A 21124-nucleotide genomic window follows, 5' to 3' on the forward strand; every position below is an offset into this window, starting at 1 on the left:
TCAGAATCTGTGCTGCCTAACTCTGTGGTAAGAGTGGCAAGAACATCTCTAACCTCCTTTAGAGCAGGAAGTGATTGGATGTCGGTGGGCCCAGGGACATGTACAGTAAAGATATCAGCCCGATTGCCCTCAGTGAGTTCTTTTTCTCTTGATAACACACTGGCAGCCCAGCCTTGTATCTGCCCACAGGAACTCTGACTGGGGACTTGAGGGGTACCCAGACGCTAAGGAACCCAACTGGAACTGGAAGTTTCTGTGGGGCAGAACTGCCAGGCCTATGGTGTACACAGTCTGGGTACCAGAATAGATGTAGAAAGGTGGATGGAGTGGTTGTCACCCAGCCCTCACCTAAGATGCCAGGGAAGCCAGCTTTTTCTCCCACTGCCTTCAGCTTGGTCCGGAGCCACTGTCGGGCCTCTGCTGCATCCCCAATGCCAGACGCCAGCTCCTGGGCTTCTGTAGTCTCTGTAAAGATGTCCTCCAGCTCTTCTAGCGTCTTGGACTAACAGTGCGGGAGGAGACAAGGTGTGCTGACCCATGGCCAGGCCACCCGTCTCTCCCCGTTCCCAGTACCTGACCAAGGACAGTAGAGAGCAAACTGCTCCCAGCCTCCTCACCCTCCTGGCACTTGAGTGGCTAAGGAGCTGAGCCACTGTGATCCCACTGCCCTCCTACCTTCATTTTAAACGTCGGGGGTGGGGGAGCCCAGAGGGAGCACTGCAGAATGGGAGGGATGCACATACCCCTCGTGCACACAGAGTGTGAAGGGTTGTCCACACAACACAGCTAACTGATCCCAGAGCAGGGGAAGCCCAGAGGGAGCACTGCAGAGTGGAAGGGACGCACACCCCCCCATGCACACAGAGTGTGAAGGGTTGTCCACACAACACAGCTAACTGATCCCAGAGCAGGGGAAGCCCAGAGGGAGCACTGCAGAGTGGAAGGGACGCACACCCCCCCATGCACACAGAGTGTGAAGGGTTGTCCACACAACACAGCTAACTGATCCCAGAGCAGGGGAAGCCCAGAGGGAGCACTGCAGAGTGGAAGGGACGCACACCCCCCCATGCACACAGAGTGTGAAGGGTTGTCCACACAACACAGCTAACTGATCCCAGAGCAGGGGAAGCCCAGAGGGAGCACTGCAGAGTGGAAGGGATGCACACCCCCCCATGCACACAGAGTGTGAAGGGTTGTCCACACAACACAGCTAACTGATCCCAGAGCAGGGGAAGCCCAGAGGGAGCACTGCAGAGTGGAAGGGACGCACACCCCCCCATGCACACAGAGTGTGAAGGGTTGTCCACACAACACAGCTAACTGATCCCAGAGCAGGGGAAGCCCAGAGGGAGCACTGCAGAGTGGAAGGGACGTACCCCCCAATGCACACAGAGTGTGAAGGGTTGTCCAAACAACACAGCTAACTGATCCCAGAGCAGGGGAAGCCCAGAGGGAGCACTGCAGAGTGGAAGGGATGCACCCCCCCAATACACACAGAGTGTGAAGGGTTGTCCACACAACACAGCTAACTGGTCACAGAGTCAGGAAAAGGAACCAGACCTTCAACCAAATCTCATCCCCATCCCCATCCCCATGGCATGATTTCTTCCTCTGGGACTCTCGCTACCAACACCCAGCCCAGTGCGGGGGACATGGCCAGATTCTGGCCAAGACCCAGCAGCGCATCAGGGCTATCCCACAGCCATTGTTTAGCAGTGGCACTCAGGACTATGGAGGCTAACATATCCCCACAGCAAAATGCTTCTTCACAGACCCTGGTTCCCCGGGTCCTTACCTGCAGCTTGCGGTGCAGGCTAGGGAGGTCACAGTGGGCCCCAAAGGTGGCCTGGAAAGCGTGCAGGAGCAGGGTGGTGTATGCGCCGTGTGGTGACTGTCCGGGTGCACTCAGTTTGTCTGCCACAGCCAGGAACTCAGCCTGTACCTCAACGGGGTTCAGCAACAGCACAGTGCTGGGGACAGAGGGCAGGCCATGGGGCTGCTGCATCGTCCGTGCCTGTGGAACTCCAATCCACATGGGACTCCTCACAGGGTGGTGGAGCTAGGCAAGTGACAGCAGCCACCTGGAAGGGGCTGGGGGTGTTGGGCGTCCATTTCCTTGGGGGAATGCTTATGATTATGCTGGAGTGTTTTGCAGGAGGAGCTTTCAAAGACTCTTGGAATTGAACTTTCGGGGCTGGAGAGAAGGCTTAGCAGTTAGTCATATACGGCTCCTGCAGAGAGCCTGCATTCCCAGCATCTGCGTGGCGGCTCACAACCACCTGATACCCAGCCCCAGAGGATGGGACACCTCTGGCACCTGCACTCACATACCTATAACCTCTCCCACCACATTTAAATAATTAAAAATAAATGTATATATTTTAAAAACTGAACTTGAAAAGCTGGGGATATAGCTCAGTTAACAGAGTAATTATCTAGCATGCACGAAGCCCTGGTTAGATCCGCACATGAATTTGGTGGGATGGTGCATGCCTATAGCCCCAGCCCTGGTGAGGGAGAGTCTAGAGGATTAGAAGGTCAAGGTCAACCTTGTCTATATACACAGTTTCTAGGCTAGCTAGGAATATAAGAGATTCTTCCTCAAAAAACAAAAACCTGAACTTTACCTTTAAACCCGTTTTACCTTAAGTTTTACTTAAGACATGGTCATGCTATGTATTCCAGTCTGGCCCATAGTCTACTGTGCTGTTTTGACTTCACATAGTCATTCAGTCCTTTGGAAAATCTGAATGGATGTCAGCTATTCACCAAGGATGATGACTAGTTCAGGTGATCTGAAGTCCAGCAACCATTCTTCAGGGGAGAGAGAGCAGGTCTATCATAGGTTGTCATTTATTGTGCCCAGAGGAAAGGGTGTCAACTCAGGCCTGCCTCCAAATCCTCCACTCTGGGGACATCTTTCCAAGCTAGCCCAGAAGCATCTGGGCCACCTCTCCCTCCAGCAGGACATCTGGGGTCCTGTGGTATTAATGTTCAGAGTTCTTCGCTATGGAAACTTTCAAACTCATTCAAATAATCAGAGAATCAGGGAGCCTGAGGTGCCTCATAGCGGCCCTTTCTCATTTCTCTGTGGATTTCAGAACCTCATGTTAACCAGCAAGGGCTGGAGCAGAAAGGCCCTGAATCTACTCTTGTTCTCACAGCCCCACATTGCACTAAACTCCAGGACAAGAGGCACCCGGGAGGCAAGGATCCTGCCAGGCTCTACAGGAGTCTGCCCTGGAAGAAGGGGAGCAGGTCAGAGAGGCTGGGTTTTGTTTTAGTTTTTCTTTCTTCCTTCCTTCCTTCCTTCCTTCCTTCCTTCCTTCCTTCCTTCCTTCCTTCCTTCCTTTCCTTCCTTCCTTCCTTCCTTCTTTCTTTTTCTTTTCTTTTTCCTTTTTTCTTTTTTTGGTTTTTGAGACAAGGTTTCTCTGTAGCTTTGGAGTCTGTCCTGAAACTAGCTCTTGTAGACCAGGCTGGCCTTGAACTCACAAAGATTGGCCTGCCTCGGCCTCCCGAGTGCTGAGATTAAAGGCGTGCGCCACCACCACCCGGCTTGTTTTTGTTTTTCAATTTCTCTACTCAGAATTAACACCAAGCAGGCTCTATGGACAGTTGCCCGGCTGAGGCCTTGCTGAGGGCCTGCTGAGCACAACATGGCTGAGCCCCACTGTATGCAGGACAAGGATAATGGAGCCTCTGCCCTGTCCAGCTTGATTTCTGTGCTAAAGATCTCATCATTATTCTCAGTTTACAGACAATGAAAATGAGAACATTTCCTGGTAACTTTGGTGTTGCAGTTTCCTTATATTGGAGAAGGTCTTTTGACAGGGTTGGTATGAGGTTTAAAGGAATCTATGCATGTAAGGACGCTTAGGATGCTCGGGGGCTGGAGAGATGACTCAGCAGTTAAGAGCACCGCCTGTTCTTCCAGAAACCCAGGCTGGATTCCCAGCACCCACAAGGTAGCTAACAACCATCTGTAATTCCAGTCCTAGGGGATCTGATGACTTCCTCTGGCCTCCGCAGGCACCAGCTACACGCATTGAGCACAGACATACACACAGGCAAAACACCCATGCGCACAAAATAAAAACAGAAATTTCAATTTAGTAAGAGAATCCTGCTCAGAGTTCCAGGGACCAATGAAAAGGTATTGGTGCTTGTTCACTAGTCCATCTCTCCAGGCCTCTGGAAAGACCTGCTCACTTACTAAACTATTGTACACTGCCTCCTCACCCAAGGTCTCAGTTGCCTGCAGCCATGTGTGCTCCAAATATATAAAATGAAAAATTCTAGAAACAAACAATTCCTAGTTTTAAACCTCAGGCAGTCCAGTTCCATTTGCTGGAGACCCAAGTCTTCCTTTTGTCTGGCATATCCACCCTACACACGGCCTGCCCACTGGTCATTGAGTCTTAATGGCCAGATGAGTCACCCAGGCAGCACAGAGTTTGTGTTCGAGTTGATCCTTACTCTTCTTAGTCATTTACCAAGGCACATGCTGGTATTGGGATATGCCAAAGAGACACTAAAAGTTCTTGTGGGTGAAAGTTCTTGGCATGCAGAGGGTTCGATACTGTGCATGGCTACAGGCACCTGCTGTGTGGCTAGGATCAGATCTGCAGCAGGTACGGGACTGACTGGGTCCCTGGGTTTCTGACAGATCAAGATGAGGCAGCATGGCTCTCAGAGGTTAAGAGCACTGGCTGCTCTTCCAGAGGTCCTGAGTTCAGTTCTCAGCAACCACATGGTGGCTCACAACCATCCATAATGAGATCATACATGCAGGCAGAATGTTGTATACATAATAAGTAAATAAATCTTTTTTTTAAAAGAAGAGGTGGAGAGACCACCAGTGGGTCCTCAGCATGGGCCCATTCTCTAGTGTTTTTCTAACTACAGACCCAAAAGAGCCAGGGGTGATGACTCCTGCCAGAAGTCTCAACACTCAGCAGACTGAGGCAGGGAATTGACGCAAATTGCAGGCCAGATGGGGCTGCATAGTAAGCTTGAGGCTAGCCTGAGCTACAGTGCAAGACCCTGTCTCAAAAGTAATTCAAAACCAACACACACACACACACACACACACACACACACACTGCAGCCCAGGACTCAGAGGTGGAGATAGCATCAGTATGTGGTGTCCAAGTTAGATCTTATTATTTAAATGGAATAGGATAAAGCTGGTCACACCATCCCAGCACTTGAGAAGGCAGGGGACCAAGAGTTCAAAGCTGGCGTCTGTTACATAACAAGTTTGGGGCAATAATTAAATAAGTTAATAAGGACAGTAGAGAACTTATTATGAGTGATAGCGTTAAGCTTCATGAAACTCTTCCCACTGCTGAGCCAGGCTGTCAAATGATTTTTTTTATTTTAAGATAGGGTCTCATTATGTAGTCCAGGCTGGCCTTCAACTTACAATCTTCTGTCTTACATGCAAGAATTGCAGGTATGTGACACCATGCCCAGTTTAGTGTATATTTTAGTATCAATCCAGACCAAAAAGAAACTAAAAAGCTTGGTTTTAGTAACAGGGGAAAGACACCACGGAAAAGGCAGGGGTCCTTAAGTAAGGTTCAGTCAAATCCTGACTCAGACACTCACTAACTGTGTGATCCTGGGGAAATTCCTTGGCCTGTCTGACCTCCAATCTCTTCACCTGAAAATTAGAGGTGAAGAACAAAATGTGTCCTTGTTCTCTTTTAGAATCTGAAGGAAGAGGACTGGAGAGATGGCTCAGCAGTTAAGAGCACTGGTTGCTCTTCCAGAGGACTCAGGTTTGAATCCCACCCACACGGTAGTGTGCAAACAATCATAATTCCAGCCCCAGGAGATCTGATACTTTTTCTGACCTCTGTGGGCACAGATACACATTCAGACAAAACACTCATAAAGATAAGTATGTAAAAAAAAAAATCAACCTGAAAGAAGGCCTTAAGCCTGGATAAAGGAATTCAGGCACAAAACACCACCATAACCGCCACAGTCCCCAGGGGTCCTTATTGGTTGGTGACCCATTGGCAATGGGTGAGCGCTGGATGCAGGAGGATGGGAAAGAGTGGACGGTACTTGCCCTGGTCCTCCCTCCCCCAAGAACACTCACACAGTGGAACTTCGGTGGCTCCTGATGGGCAGGCCCTGTTCAGCCCTCACCAGCCGCTGGTAGGAGATCCCTGTGGGCCAACAGAGAACACAGGGGAGAGGGTAGGTGGGTTAGGAAATGCTCCTGGGCATCCCTACAAGCCAGCGCTGGGCAGTCGGGCTGGGAGGGGCCCATGGGGCTTTTGCTTCTGTGGACTGGTCCCTCTCCACCTGCAACACATACCCTGCGACCTCAGCCTTCACACCAAAGCCACCCTGAGTCCCTCCAGCTGCCCTCTGCCCCTTCTTCACCACTTTGCCCAGGCCCCGCCCCCCAGATCCCTGGCAGGCAGGGCAGGCAGCAGGAGAGAAAGGGATGTAAGGCTAGAGTCCTCGTGTCTCCCTCCTGTATTCTGGCTCTCCCACCTGGCCTTGAGCAGACAGTCGTTTGACCCTGGTCCTCAGTTCCTCCTGAAGAGACAGCTAAAGGGGACACCTCTGTAGCTGCTCATAGCTGAGCCCCAGACCCACTTGAGGTACACCAGCTTGGCCTTCCTGGGAGGCGGAACGTCATGGAAGGGAGAGTTCAGGTCCAGGAGGCTGTCAAATAGTTCCTTGATCCTTGCACAGTGTGACTCCTGCCTGGTGTCTTCTGGCAGCGGGGAAGGATGTATGTGCCAGGCACCCATCAGCCTTCACACTCAGCCCCAGATTAGCCAGGCAGCCACCCTTCTGCTCTCCTCTTCTCTGTCTGGCTTCCCACACCACCTCAGGGACCTAGGTCTTGCCCAGTGCCTGCTTTTTCTGAAGCTCAGTCCCCATCACAGCCTGCCTCCCCTCCTCCCCAGCGACTTCAAACACCCTGAAAGGAAACAGCATCCAGAAATAGTCACAAGGAAGTCCCTGTTGGGCACAGGGAACCCCTGGCGGGACTGAGCTGGGGAGCGGGAGGGAATTCCCCTTGGATGCAGGAAAGAAAAGAGAACTCTAAACAAACACAACGGCCGTGAATTTTGTTTAATAAATGGCAGGAAATTACCAATCATGCTCTTCTAACTTGGGACCTAATTATTTTCATTGTTGGCCTTTTGTGTGATATTTGATTTTTGCAATTGTCACAGATGTTAAGGTTAGGTCTGCTTTGCTAATGGCATCCTTAAAACAGGGGCTTCTACTTAAGTCTAAGGATTAGGGGTGCCATCTAGTGGCCATTCCCCATACATTGCAAAGATAAATTCAACCCCACCACACCTTCTGCCAGGGCAACACAGTATAGACTAACGTTCTTGCAAGCAAACAAGCAAGTCTTTTGCTGACTTTATTTCTATTTTCATGTGTCTGTGTGTGCATGTGCGTGCACATGTACATGCGTGTGTGTGTTTGTGTGCTTTGCTGGGTAGAGTGTGTTAGGCAAGCAGCCTACCTCCCTAGTTCTACCTAATGTTTGTTTGTTTGTGTGTGTGTATGTTTTACTTGTGTATGTGTGTATGCATGTCTGCATGTTTATGGACATGTATGCACATATGAATGTGTATTCAGTGTATGTGTGCACTTATGGGGGCCGGAGGTTGGCCTAGGGTGTCTTTCTCCATGATTCTACACCTTATAAGCAGAGGCAGGGTCTCTCTCTTGAACCCAGAGCTTGCTGGTTCTGTGACCTAGCCAGCCAGCTTGCCTTGGGGATTCCCTGGGTTTGCCTCCCATGCACTGGAATTGCAGGTAGGCCATCAGTCCCGCACAGGTCACATGGCGCTGGTAGGCAGAGCTCAGGTCTTCACAGTTGTATGACCAGTGTTTTCCCCAACTGAGCAACAGTCCCCTCAGTGCTTTGTCCATGATCAGTCCACCCCCGCCCCAGGGCTCCTCATCTTCACTCCCAGTTCTGCCTCTGTTGACCTAGGATGGACAGCCAGTCACACCCCAAGCCATAAAGTCCCAGTCCTTGAATATAACAAGTTCCCCAAAAGCCAGTCTGTGGACTTCTGAGCCCACTGTGCCCCACACCAAGTGTTTTCCCTGGCCCCAAGCCCAACTGCCCAGCCTCTCTCCATTTCCCTTGTCTATGTGCCTTGGACTCTTGGGCATTGTTGGAAACTGCAGTCCCTGTGGTCACTCTTCTTCTGTGACATTCATGATGAGGACCACCCCCTCATGCTACTTCCCTAGGCCCGTGTTAAAGTATTTCCATTGCCTCATCTTGTGATATAGAGTGCTGGCTGCTTCCTGTGTACTTCCCTGCTTTACTCTGAAGCACCAAGAGGGGTATATTTGGGAAGACACTGGTACCCCCTGACCCAGAGAAAGCTGTGTTCTGAGCTAATGGCCTGTCTGAATAGTCAAGACACCCACAGTTCCAAGTAGAAACACAATCCTTTGATAAAACTCCTAACCCTGAAGATACCTCTTCTGCCCTCTCCTGGTGATGGCCTCTACTGCATGACATGAGGTGAGGGGTTTATGGGGTGCGCTGGTGGGCTAGGGCCTGAGCTGGGAACATCCTAGGATAGACCAACACAGGACATGGGACTTTACAGGAGAATTCCCCAGAGGAGCATGGTGCTGACAGAAAGACAGGAGCAGCTGGGGCTTCCAGCTGTCTCGATAGGAATAAGGTGTCAAGAAAATGGGAGAGGACTTCACCAGGGCTTTTGGAATTAAGCAGATGCAGGTTCCTATATGGAGCACTTGTTTGTGTGTGCGCAGACAAGCTGCTTGCTGCCCAGCTCCCGTGTCCTCATCCGAACAATGAGTCTACCAGCTGCCATACCAAGAGCTGTGCTGAGGATACACGGGACCGCACTCGCCATGCTGAACACGCTGTGAGCACACAGGAATGGCATCTCTGTCATTATCAACAGCAGAAGTCCTCCTTTGATGGGGAGACTCAGAGGGTAAGCAACTGTCCAGGATCATTAGCTAGCATGAGCCAAACCAGATCTTTGTCACACAGAAGTCCATGTTCCTTCCCTCACACTCGACTGTAGAGCCTGCACGGGGGAGTGAATTTCTCACGTATGTGTATGTTGGAAATGGGCCATCTCCTCACCCATGTGTCTGTGTCCTGGTGAGACATAATCCTTTAGGTTTGTATGCTTTGAAAATTGCTGAATGCCTCACGTGGAAGGTGCTGGTGTTACCAGCCAGGATTCCAGATCAGCCCTTGGTAGGCAAGAATGATATTCTGTATTAGCATATGAGCAAGGAGTCAAGGCTCAATAAACACATAGGTGCAGGGTCTGCCGCCATTAGGGATGGAGTCAAGAAGAAAAGGGAAGCCCTACTTTGATAAACACCCACTTCCTCCATACAGATGGAGACTACTAGCAGCTGTCTCCATAGCAACTGGAGTCTGAGACTTAATTGGGGAAGGGCATAGCTCCCTAGGTCCCTTGTCATCTCTGTTTATGACTGTGACAGGACTTGTCTCTGAAGCTATCAGCATCTGGATGCTTAGTGCTCCCTGCAAGATGAAATCAGCGGAAGCAGCATTTCACGGACTGCCCTGAGAGACAGACAGCACTGTGTGCCTATTTCTCAGATGGGAAAACTGAGACTTACGTAAGCTCCACATCTTGCCAAAAGGCTTACCAGCTAGAGAGTAGCAGAGACTCTGAGACAGGATTTTAGATCACAGAGATCTGGTACAAGTTCAAGGAACCACAGATCTATTAGCCTCTCTTTCAGGGGCTCAAGCTCCCTGGTCTCTACCCAGCCTTCTCCTACTGCCTTCCTTGGTCAGGCCTACTGAGGATGGGAGGGGTCGTGCAGAATAAGTACCATCAAAAATCACACTAAGACATTCACTGATAAGTCTGCTTCCAGGTCATGTAGAAGAAAGTAACTCTACTTAACCCATGACTTGCTGGGAACTAGAGCTAGACTTCTATGAAAGTAGAGGTAACCTTGTTGAGAGACATCTCATACGTGCGTTTGTTTTGTTTGGTTTGGTTTCGTTTTTCAAGACAGGGTTTCTCTAGCTGTCCTGGAACTCACTCTGTAGACCAGGCTGACCTCAAACTCACAGAGATCTGCTTCCCAAGTGCTGGGGTCGACGCCCATACATGGCCATGCCTGGATACTCTCCTGTCTTTCTTGAAGTCAGTTAGTTCTGCTACCTTTGCTATTGGCTCAGCAGCACATGGACTCTAATGGTGATACAGGCTCAGTATATACCTGTAGGAGCCTTTGAGCTATTTAGAAATGAGTCTAAGGAGAGGCCATATGTTCCTATTTCAGTTCTGCTCGCCCTCCACAGAGGGATGAGCAGGTCTGTGAGAACTTCCTGCTCCTGGCATCTGACTTCTTCCATGTCCTTTGTGTGTGTGTGTGTGTGTGTGTGTGTGTGTGTGTGTGTGTGTGTGTGTGTGTCTGAGACCTCTCACAGTCCAGGGAAATACCCAGGACTCAGCAATGAGTGACCACATTGGGGCCCTCCCTGTTTTGAGGCAAAGGGCCCAGCTTCCATTTCTACCACCAATGGCTCCTTTGCCTGACTCTTGACTCCCAAGCTTAGCATCCCTTTATCCTAGGGTCATGGCCTCACCTCCACCTGCCTCTCCACATCTGTTTTCTGGGCAGAGGAGAACAGTGCTCCTGACCAACAACCCACAAAACATCTCAAGTCATAGCGTGCATCCAGCTAAGGCTAGCCAGATGGTTCTGCTTGAAAGTGGGAAGCAGCCTCCCCAGAGGTGACACCCCTCCCCCACGCAGCATCTCCCTGGACTGCTTCAAATGAAGGAGTCGGTCAGTTCTCAGTGTGCACAGAGGCACTGACAAGGCAACTGAAGCTTAAATCCTTTCTCTCGAGATTGCAAAAGGAAAGGAAAGCTTTGCCTCCTGGAAAGTGACTGCGGCCCCAGTCAACAGCCAGAAGCCAAGACAGGCCCATGACAGAAATGGCCCTTACGCCGGTTGCCCATTTAGGATGCTGCGTTAAGTTGGGTCGGCAGATTGTCTACTAAGAATACCCTGTAGCATCTTTCTGGATGCAGTGACTTCTCGGGGACTTGGATCTCTTAATTCTCTACCCACGTCCCCACTGCAAGGAGAGGACCATATTATTGGAAGACTTCAGGATTCGCAGGCCCCACCCACCACCTGCTCTGCTTATTTGTGCTGATTGGTTGTGGAGGAACAGATAGCAAAAGTCGGGGAGCAGACAGACCAGTCGATTGGCTGAGAAGTAAGTCATGGACCTTTACAGTGGAATTCGCAAAGAGAATTTCAGGCCTGAGCTTTTCAGCACCCTGATTTGGGGAATAGAATGTCAGCTTGTGTTTACTGTATATGACAGCAGTAAAAAATGTTGCTGATACATTTGAGGTTGAAACACAACCTCAAATGGGTCACCATTGTGATGGGAAAGCAAAAGGATTAAACGTACAACGTATTGGGGGTGGATTTTTCAGTCAGCTGATGTTAATCAACATCTTTCTATCTAACTGGCTGCTTTTAAATATCATTTTTTTAAAAGACTTTTATTTTACTTTTCTGTTGTGTGCATACGGTGTCTGTGTGTGATCAAGTGTACCTGTGAGTGCAGGTGCGCTGGGGGGGCCAGAAGAGGGCGGCAGATCCCCTGGAATTGGACTTGAGGTGGCTGTGAGCCGCCCTATGAGAGTTCCGGGAACTAAATTCAGATCCTCTGCGAGAGCAGTATTTGCGCTTAATTGCTGAGCCATCTCCCCAGCCTCCATCTTAGAACACTGCATAGCAGTCTACAAACAGCTACTACCGTCTGCTGGACCATGGCCATTCTTCTTCAGGGCTGGGCTTTGCAATGGTTAGTGACATGGTCATTCTTCAGGGCTTTGCACTGGTTAGTGATTAGGAAGAACGCATCCGATGAATGTCCGTCTGCTACATCTTTGCACAGCCTTGGGTGTTCTTCTGAACTGAATTCCAGAATGGAGCAGAGCACGAAAGGTGATGCTGGAGCTAACGCAGATCGCTTTCCCATCAATACAGGTATTTTCAGTCTTTTAAAGCCTGCCAGTCTGAAGGGGGAAGTGTGTCTCCCTCGAATTCTGCATCTGCACATTCCTAGTGTGTAGAGGTTACTCGGCCACTCAGTACATGAATCATGTCCTTGCTTACATGAGTCTGCCAGTGTTTTTAATTGACTCAAAAGAGCATTCATAGGTCTGAAATAATTTCTATCGATAATACACACACATATATTTTACTGTGTCGTTTATGTTCCACTTATGAGACTTCAAGTCCGTGCTTCTAGATCCTCATGGTTCTCTGTGGCTTTTGTCTTAAGACTGTGTTTGGCGGCTCTTCTCCAGTCCAGGCTCAGGTACCGGTTTTCTTCTACCATTTTTATTGTCTTGTTTTCCACGCTTGAATCTTTTACTCATCTGCAAGTTATTTTATGTTTGAGATGGAGCCTCATTTTGAATTTTAGTTTTCTTGAGACATGGTCTATCGATGTAACTCTGGCTGGTCTGGAACTCATTATATAGACCAGGATGGCCTCAGACTCACAGAGTTCACCTGCCTCTGTCTCCAGAGGGCTGGGGTTAAAGGTGTGTGCATCAACAATGCTTTGCTGGATTGCATTTTTTAGGGTAGATTTTTCAGCTCATTTTAAAAATGATTCTGGTACCATTAACTAAATGACTGAGGTTTTTATTACTGGTTTCAGGGTGTCTCTTTGCCATACCATAGTTTTTATGTATTTAACTTGATTCTAGATATTACCTTCTGTTCGACTCATCTATTTCTACTCCAATATGTGCTGTTTTAATAATTTTAGCATTATTAAAGACCTAGTAATGCAAATACTTCCTTCTCAGTCATCTCTCTTTTTAAAATAAACACATAGCAAATGAATAATTAAATGCTTCTGTAGAATATTTATAATCTCAAATAATAGGCTCTAGTCGATATTTATAATCTCAAATAGTCTCTAGTCGCCCCGTTTTAAATTAGCTTGTTACTTTGATTTGGTTACATTGTTTTCATGATACCTGATGCTATTAGGATATTGGCTCAACTCCACAATGTATCTTTTCCATTAATGGTCTTTTATACCTCTGACCTCTCTGTGTAGGCTGTTCACACCTCTCATTGTCTATTTCTCAGAGTCTTATTTCAATTGTGTTTCCCACTCCCTCCCTGCTTTCTTTGCCCCTCCCTCCTTCCCTCTCTTCTCCTTCCCTCTCTCCCTTATCTCTTTCTTTTTGAAACAGAGTCTCACTCTGTAGCTCAGACTGGCTCTCAAGCTTGCAACAACCCTCCTCCTCTGCCTCCAGAGTCGGGATGTTTTCCTACTGGGTGGGGCTGGCAAATGGGGAAGCTAATCTGCTTATTTTCTCCATGTGGCTTACTCATCCAGGTGATTGTCCACGGCTTAGATAAGCAATTGGGTGTTATAAAATTAAAATGCTACCTCTTCCAGATGAAGAAATAGTTTTGGTCTCTTTTTGCATAGGCAAAATACGTATAAAGAAAACCAGAAGGATGCTCAAGTTGAAAGAGAACACTTGTAGCAGTTCATCTAGGCTGCTGCCATATTAAAATCACTTCTGTGGCAATGGTTTCCATATATCGAGGGTTTTTGAATATCAAGGAGCTAAGCAAATGTTTTAGAAGTATCTATTGAGATGACTTCCCTGGCATATACACTTGGTCAATGACTCTGGAATGGGGCAGTCTCCCAGCAAACCAGGCTTGGCTGCTCTTTCTCTTGCTCTGTCGCGGATTTCTTCTGATTCTCATTTTAAAACAGCATCCGCAGTGGTGGACATGGCTCAGTAGGAAAGGGTGCTTGCCACCCAGCCTGCTGACCTGAATTCCATCCCCAGGACCCACATGGTGGAAGTGGAGAACTGGCTCCCAGCTGCCCTCTGACCCCCTCGTGCACAGCAAGGAAGACTTGTGCATCATCACGCCCACACAAAAGAAATAAATGTGGCTTAAAACAGCCTCCGCAATTCCCCAAGACCTCTTACTGTTCAAATCTGAACTACAAAAGACCCGGGAAGCACAAAGTCCTTGCTCGCACGTGTCCACTTGTCAGATCAAGACAACTACCAGCCCCTTCGTTCCCAGCAGCAGGCACTGTCCCTGAGAAAGTCATTCCTGCAACTACCTATCTGTTCCCATGGCAAAGAGAGCAAATAAAGGCCTTTTGCCATTATTCTGGAAACTTCTCTGAGTGAGCTGCACAGCCCCGGAGAGCCCTTGTTAATGCTCTGGCCTCCCTGAACAATTCCTTCTTTAATCACTTCTCATCTTGACTGTTTTAACTTGTGCAAGCTCAACCATCTGGTGATGGTGAAGTACACCGTGAAGGGGGCACTGCCAGCCCCTTATCAGGGCATGGGGAAGGATGAGGTGGCCCCTATGAGAACTGTTCGAGAAAAGCTAGTTACCCTAGTCATGTGATCCCTTGGTCCTTACCTGGGGCCTTGAGCTCAGCATCAATGAAGGTGAGCAGCTCTTGGCAGATGCTACAGTAGGGAACCGGCCAGGTCAGGAAGCAGTGGTAGGTGCTGGCTGCCTTTAGAAGGAGGTCTGAATCCGGCGGGAAGTGTGGTGTCTAGGATGGGATGGGACAGTAAGAGATGAGCTAGGTAAGGAGAGTTTATTTATATCCCAGGACGACATCTATCCCCTTTCTGGACTGCCCCACAGAGGATACACATTTCCTGGGAGCGGTGTCTCAGGGCGATATCAGAGAAGACGGAACAACACACGGACAAGATGGTACCCTGAGCGTCTCTATAGCAATGGATGTTGTTTTCATCAAATAAACCACAGTTTCGCCCAGCACTTGAGGAAGCCTCTCTGAAACGCTGTCAACTCGGAGGTCATAAATGGTATCACTGCTTCCACTCCCTTTGAGGAACCATTTTCAGTGTGGATGCTGTTCATATGTAAATATCCTCATGAGAGGCAACTATTTTTACCCTCAGGGTGGACTGAGTTCAATGTATAAGCAGTCGTTTGGTTCACCGGTCTGGTGAAAAGCAGGGTTGATCACAGCTGGTAAAGCTGATCCCTAGGGTGAAAGAGGCGACGGACATACCAATCTCCCCGTGTCATTTCCTACGACCATGCTATGGCATGGTTCCTCTTGGAGCCCAGAGATGCCAGGCACCATGGCAACCATTTATAGTGACTAGAGGCTTCCTTCCCAGGGTGGAGTTATGAACGGATCAGATCAAAGCCCATCCTGGTGTCATCACTCCCAGGTTTCTCTGTTTCTCCTTAGGGCTGTGAGGCCTGCGACCGGGATGGTGGCCACTCCTCCCTCTCCTCCCTCTCAGCTCCTGGCCCGCCCGGACTTACACAAAGGACGGTGGAATAGAAAAGCAGAGCCAGTGGGGCGAGGAGGTCATAGGTGCCTTTTTCTTGGACCTGTGGAGATGACAGGGAGGTCAAGATCTCTCGGCCACTGTGCAACTCGAGGCATAGAGAACGGCCCACCATCTCTGCTGTGCTGACCCAGCAGACTGATTCAGACATGCCCTTCTCTCTCGCAACTATTGCTTGAGCTATCCCACAAAGCTCCCCCTTGTTGCTCCGTGGTAGTGGGTTTGGGAGTTGAGCTCTCCAGAGGGGGCGTGGCTCTTGAGGCGGTTTGCTTGTGATCAGCAAGCAAAGGCGCCAAGTGCCTCTGATACCAGAGGGATAGACCGTAAATGCTTCAATAAGTAGCAGACTTAAGTGATGGACCATCTTCTAGGGATAGTCAGCTAAGAGAGAGAATCGTCTCTACAGCTCAGTCATTCATTAAAAAAAAGACAAACAACTTAAGAGAGAACCCTTCGTAAAACAGCTGGAGTCTACGTTGGGGACTTGGCCCCTTCTGGAATCTCGGTCCAGTTCAGCATTCATAAAAGCCTGCACACTGAGCTGTCAGAGGAGGCCTCAGTTTCCCTTCCCAACCCCTTTTCCCTTCCTTGTTACTATTGCTGGGGATCCTTCTGAGAAAGGAGTTCAGTAAAGCCCCCACCCACTCCTTCTAGTCCACACCTTAAGTTACAAGCAGCACCTATCCTGAGAAGCAGCTTGAACTCAGGCCTTCGAAGCACCTGAGAACACCCTTCCTAGGGAGACTCAGTGCCCAGTGTGGCCGCTGGGCTCCTGGATCTGAAGAAGCCATCCAGCTGGTCCAGGAGCCTCAGAGCTGACCTATGTCTTGACTCTACAGAGTCGGTCCTAGCCATGATCACCAACGTATGGGCCACCCTCACCTCTCGGGTCTTCTGTAGGATCTGTTCCAGGAGGATGAGGAAGTGGCCTGGGTCCCTGCTGACCAGCTCCTGTAGGCTCCAGCAGTTCAGACACAGTCCAGCTAGACAAGGGACACATTAGGCTGGTGGTTAGTTCCACTCTCTCTGGCTAGCCACAGGCAGGGCTGTAGAGAAAGGGGGTTTCTTCTGGAATCTTGCTGTGGGAGAATATACCTTAATATTTCTTTCTAAAGAGATCTTGGAGAAATGCCATCATTAAAAGTCCCTAAACACCATCAGGACATAACAAAGCCAGACCTGGTGGCACGGGCCTGTAATCCCAGCATTTGGGAAGCTGAGGCAGTTGGATCATGAGTTAAGGGGCACAGTAGGCTACATAGTTCAAGGCTAGCCTGGGCTACACAGTGGGTTATACTGAGCAGCAATAACAATGATGGCAACAACACAGAAAAGCCCACAAGACTTAAGGACCTGTTTCTTATCCCTGCACCGGCTGGGAGCTCTCTAGATATGAGGGCAGCTGATCCCTTAGAGGCCAGTGCAGAGACTCTGGCACCTTGGGATACTGCAGTGGCCCCACTACCACCTTTGCCCAGCTTTCCTATAGTGGGTGCCAGTTCCTACCAGAGGCGAGGAAGCTGGGCCAGAGGTAGAAATCACTAGAAGAATAAGGATAGGAACTATGAAGAGTTCCACCCCGGATCCAAGAGCGAAAAGTGTGCCACAGTCACTGGGCTCCCTAAGAGGGCTTGGTGGTGGAGCCCAGGAAGGGGAAGCTTGATTCACTAAGTTGAAAAGCTCCAAGCACTTGTCACCGTGACTTCCCCCAACTTTCTTAATGTGTTGCTCTCTTTCCCTGAAGTCAGCAAGGGCAAACCCCTAAAACTTAAAGATGTGGGGTGGGGAGTGAGCGCAGCAGGGGTTCACAAGACATTAAACTCAACACCAAGTACTGCAGGAAAGAGAGGGGAAACCAGCAATAGGAAAGCAGCCTCGCAGAAGGCAGGAAGTTTCATGCTTCTTAATTTAACAATGCCTGCCCCCAACGCAATGTAAACTTTGACTCCATCAAAACCAGGGAAGAAAGGAAGAAGGAAAAGTATTCTTTACTGACCACCGACTATGTGCTAGTATGGTGCTAGGCCTTTACACACACTCTCTCTGCCCACTTTCCCATCTTCTAGTCGTGATTATTCCCATTATCCAGACAGGAGGTTGGGAGTCCCACAAAGACAAGTGGAATGTACAAGGTTGCACCGTCAGTGAGAGTTAATCCAAATTCATCTGATTCCCAAGGACAGAGAAAGCTGTCCACAGAGGTGACATCAGAGAGGGGGTCAGTTTCCAGGGAAGAGATCCAGTCAGCAAGTCCAAAGGTCCTGAGGCAGGAAAGAAGCAGTAGAGGTTATCTATCTCAGAGCAGGGAACTAAGCGGCAGTGTGTGAGGAAATCTTCAGTAGTACAGGGCATCCTCATAGGTAGGCTCCAGCCTCCAGGGACACAACCATTTCAGTCTCCAGACACCCTGCAGTCTGGCTGAGATCCTCTCTTTGTTCTATTTAGGGAAGAGCAGGGGCTGTGGAAAGAACTAGAAAAAAGCAAACACTGTTGGGGGAGAGCTGACTGAAGTCCTAGCTTCTCTTTTGGAGATAGGGGTTATGCTTCTAGCAGGCTCTATTGTGTGTCTACAGATGCTAAGAAAACAAGACAGTACTAGAAGGAAGAAGAGAAGGAGGAGGAGGAAGGGGAGGAGGAGTAATAGGAAGAGGGAAAAGAGGAGAAAGATTCTATGAGAGAAAGCAGGAGAACCTGCTATGGAGGAATTTTAAACAGAGGCTGTGCCTGCCTCCTGCCCAGGTGATGTTTGGGGAACTTGCTCACCTGGCACACTGGGATGGAAGCAGAATCTTCTGGGTGCCATACCTGGCCTCTGCGGCTTCACTCAGTTCTACAGTGTCTCCCAGTTCCCAGACCTACCTGACCAGGGTGCAGAACGGCGTCCAAGGCTCAGTCCATGCAAGCATCGCTCCAGGGCATGCTGGATGCGGTCCTCTGTGCACGTTGTGGCTGCTGGTTGCATCCTGAGTCATTGCCTGCATGGGGGATAAACACCTGTCAGCCTGTTGGATTCCCTTCCTGGAGAACTTCGGGCTAGGGGAGCAAGGCAGTGGTAAAAGTGACAGAGGCTCACAGCCCACTTGGCTACTGTGGGCACTGTGCACACAAGGAAGAGGCAGCTTCCAGAAGGTTCATCTGTGCAGTAGGAGAGAGCACCTCTGTGACAGAAAAGCATGGAGTGGAGGAAAAGAGGGTTACAGAATGGGAACCAAGGGGGACATGGGACATGCCTGCTCACCAGGCAGTAGAGAGTGTTGCCAAGTGTCTAGCAAATGCCTAGAGATGTCCAGAGAATGACCAAACCTCAGACATTTGGGCAGGGAACCTCCAGGGTGGAATCAAAACCATGTGGGGGTTTTCTTGTGACTTTCAAGACCTGTGCCTTCTAGTCCTCAGGGTCTCCCTCCACGTGCTGGGCACCCAACACCAGTGCTAAGTTGGGGTTCTGTCGTCACACATTCCCCCATCCCCATCCCATACAACGTCCTTCCTGAGGCCTAGGTCCTTCCCGCCATAACCTCTTATTTGCAGTCTACCCAGCTCTGTTTTGCATTTTCCGGAGACTTGGTGGCTCAGCTGGAGGGCCACAAGGAGGTAACTTCAGAAGGGGTTTTAACACCAGGAGGGAAACTGAGAGCCTCCAATAGGGTCAACCCCATGTCTGGGTTCTGGGGAGGGCTCCCTGAGGGGTCTTGAGAAGTGAGGTAGCTTGGTGCAGCGACTAAGCCAGGTTGTGGCGTCCAACAGGGTGAGACCTTAACCGGACTCTGATTTTTGCTGGTCATGAGATTTGTGGCAAATGCCTGAGCTTTCCCCTAAACCTCAGTTTGCTCATCTGTGAAGTGGAGACAGTGGCGTCCGGATGTCAAGAGGCTGTGGGGAGGGCGCAGTGAGATCTGTATCGTGCAAACCTCCTGTCACTTTTGCCTGCCCTCAGGGGTTCAGTCTGCTGTAGACACTGTCCCCAGCCTGTCACACCAGGTCATCCGGAAAGCAGGGGTTGGAACAGTTCTGGGGAATCTGAGGACCAACAAGGAAACCAGAAGAGGAAGCAGAAACTCCTAACTGAGCCATGCAAACGACATGCAAAGAGGGGAGCAATGGACCTACTCCCCCAACTCACACCCCCCTCCCTCCCAACCCCACTCAGATCCCAGAGTCCCGACTAGGCAAATCCTCCTGCCTCTCCAGTCTGGGGGAGAACACGCTCTCCCTGAAGTAAGCTCCGGGATGGCACAGTGGCACCCACACATCCATGCTACCTTTCATTTCCTGACCACCTTCTATGTGCCCAGGACAGTGCAGACATTTGTTCCTGGGTGGAAGGCATTGACCTCCATCAACTATACAAGAGGGGGACTCCTGGAAGGTGACAGATGTCAAAAGAGAGTATGATACTGGGAGAGGGACATTGTCCAGTCGGCACTAGGTTGTTTAGGGTCTCCAAAGAGGGGATTTAAAGCCAGATAGGGACACCTAGGATCACGTGAGAGGAAGGGTATTCCAGAAAGATGAGATAGTATTGCCAAGGTTTGGGTGTAGGGATGGGTTTGCCAAGGACAGATTCTGGAGCCAGGTGTCAGGACAGTGGAACATAGCCTGTCCAAGATCCCATGGCCCTGGAGGCTAGGACGGTGAACTGAGTTCGGAAGAATTTTCACTTAGTATTCATGACTAAGCCCCTGAATATTAGCCTTGGTGATGCTGGGAGGCCTCAAAGTACCTCTAAGGCCTTTTCTAACAACCATCATGTTTGCCTTTGGACCAGGAAGAATCCACTGCCCCCAGACAGATAAGGCAATTTCCTGGGCTCGGCTCTTTTTTCATTTTGGGCTGTGCTGGTACCCAGTGTGACTAAATGATCACGCTGAGCCCCTGTCCTCAGTGACAGTCCAAACACTAGTACCTATCTAGTCTGTTCGTCAGCCCTGAGCTGACAGCACCTGCTGAAGGAACCAGAACACCAGGACCCTTCATAAAGACAACCTTGGAGATCCATGTCATGACCCAGTCTTTGTCCTCATAGCTGCTCCACCATCGACCGCAGGCCGAGTTTCTGAGGGAGACCAGAAGTCACCCCAGTAAGTCCTTCACTTTCCACAAGGGGCTTGTTCTAGGCCACCAGGAGAAGGGTAGAACTAGAAAGAAGACATACTGCTCCCAACATTTCAAGGGGGACAGGTAGGACTTTCCTTCCTCCCTAGCTGTGGCTGAGCCTGAACCTCAGGTACAAAGTGCTGAATGTCTTACATCCTATAGCTCTATGGAGAGGTCGCTCAGCAGTCAAGAGCACTTACTGATCCGGCAGAAGATCCAAGTTCGGTTCCTAGCACCCACAGCAACAACTCACAACCACCAGATGCAGGGGCATCCAACACCTCTGGTCTCTTCAGGCACCTGCACTCACACACATGTAATGTAAAATTAAATGAGCCTTTAAAGTTCCATTAGCCGGCTATTCAGGGCTGCAATGACCTTGGTGCTGTTTGCACGAACCTGGAACGGCAGTGCCTGTGTGCGCTCATCACCGCCACCTTAAGACTGTAAAGAAGAAAGGAGTCGATCTCTCTGGAAGGTAGGTGTGCAGCCCCTCCAAAACCAAGGGCTTGAGGTATTTAAAAAGGATACCTGAGGATAAGCCTCCTACCAGGTGAGGCACCACCAAGTTCACTCCTAGTTCATCAGGAGCATTGGCTGAGAGCAGGGAA

The 21124-nt window shown here is 49.8% G+C and overlaps 1 protein-coding gene across 1 annotated transcript in view; it reads right to left on the reverse strand.

Annotated features, from left to right (window-relative positions):
• Pik3r5 (phosphoinositide-3-kinase regulatory subunit 5) overlaps nucleotides 1-21124 on the reverse strand; it is a 67496-nt gene that overhangs the window by 6271 nt on the left and 40101 nt on the right. Inside the window, exons 2-8 of the mRNA XM_038326462.1 lie at nucleotides 18276-18391; nucleotides 16299-16399; nucleotides 15391-15459; nucleotides 14500-14638; nucleotides 6110-6179; nucleotides 1796-1970; nucleotides 349-502 (exon numbers count right to left, since the gene is read on the reverse strand). Of these exons, the coding sequence (XP_038182390.1) occupies nucleotides 349-502; nucleotides 1796-1970; nucleotides 6110-6179; nucleotides 14500-14638; nucleotides 15391-15459; nucleotides 16299-16399; nucleotides 18276-18378 (811 nt within the window). The 5' untranslated portion in view covers nucleotides 18379-18391. The remainder of the gene's footprint in view (nucleotides 1-348; nucleotides 503-1795; nucleotides 1971-6109; nucleotides 6180-14499; nucleotides 14639-15390; nucleotides 15460-16298; nucleotides 16400-18275; nucleotides 18392-21124) is intronic.

Source organism: Arvicola amphibius, chromosome 4, assembly GCF_903992535.2.
Source record: "Arvicola amphibius chromosome 4, mArvAmp1.2, whole genome shotgun sequence".
NCBI lineage: Eukaryota > Metazoa > Chordata > Mammalia > Rodentia > Cricetidae > Arvicola > Arvicola amphibius.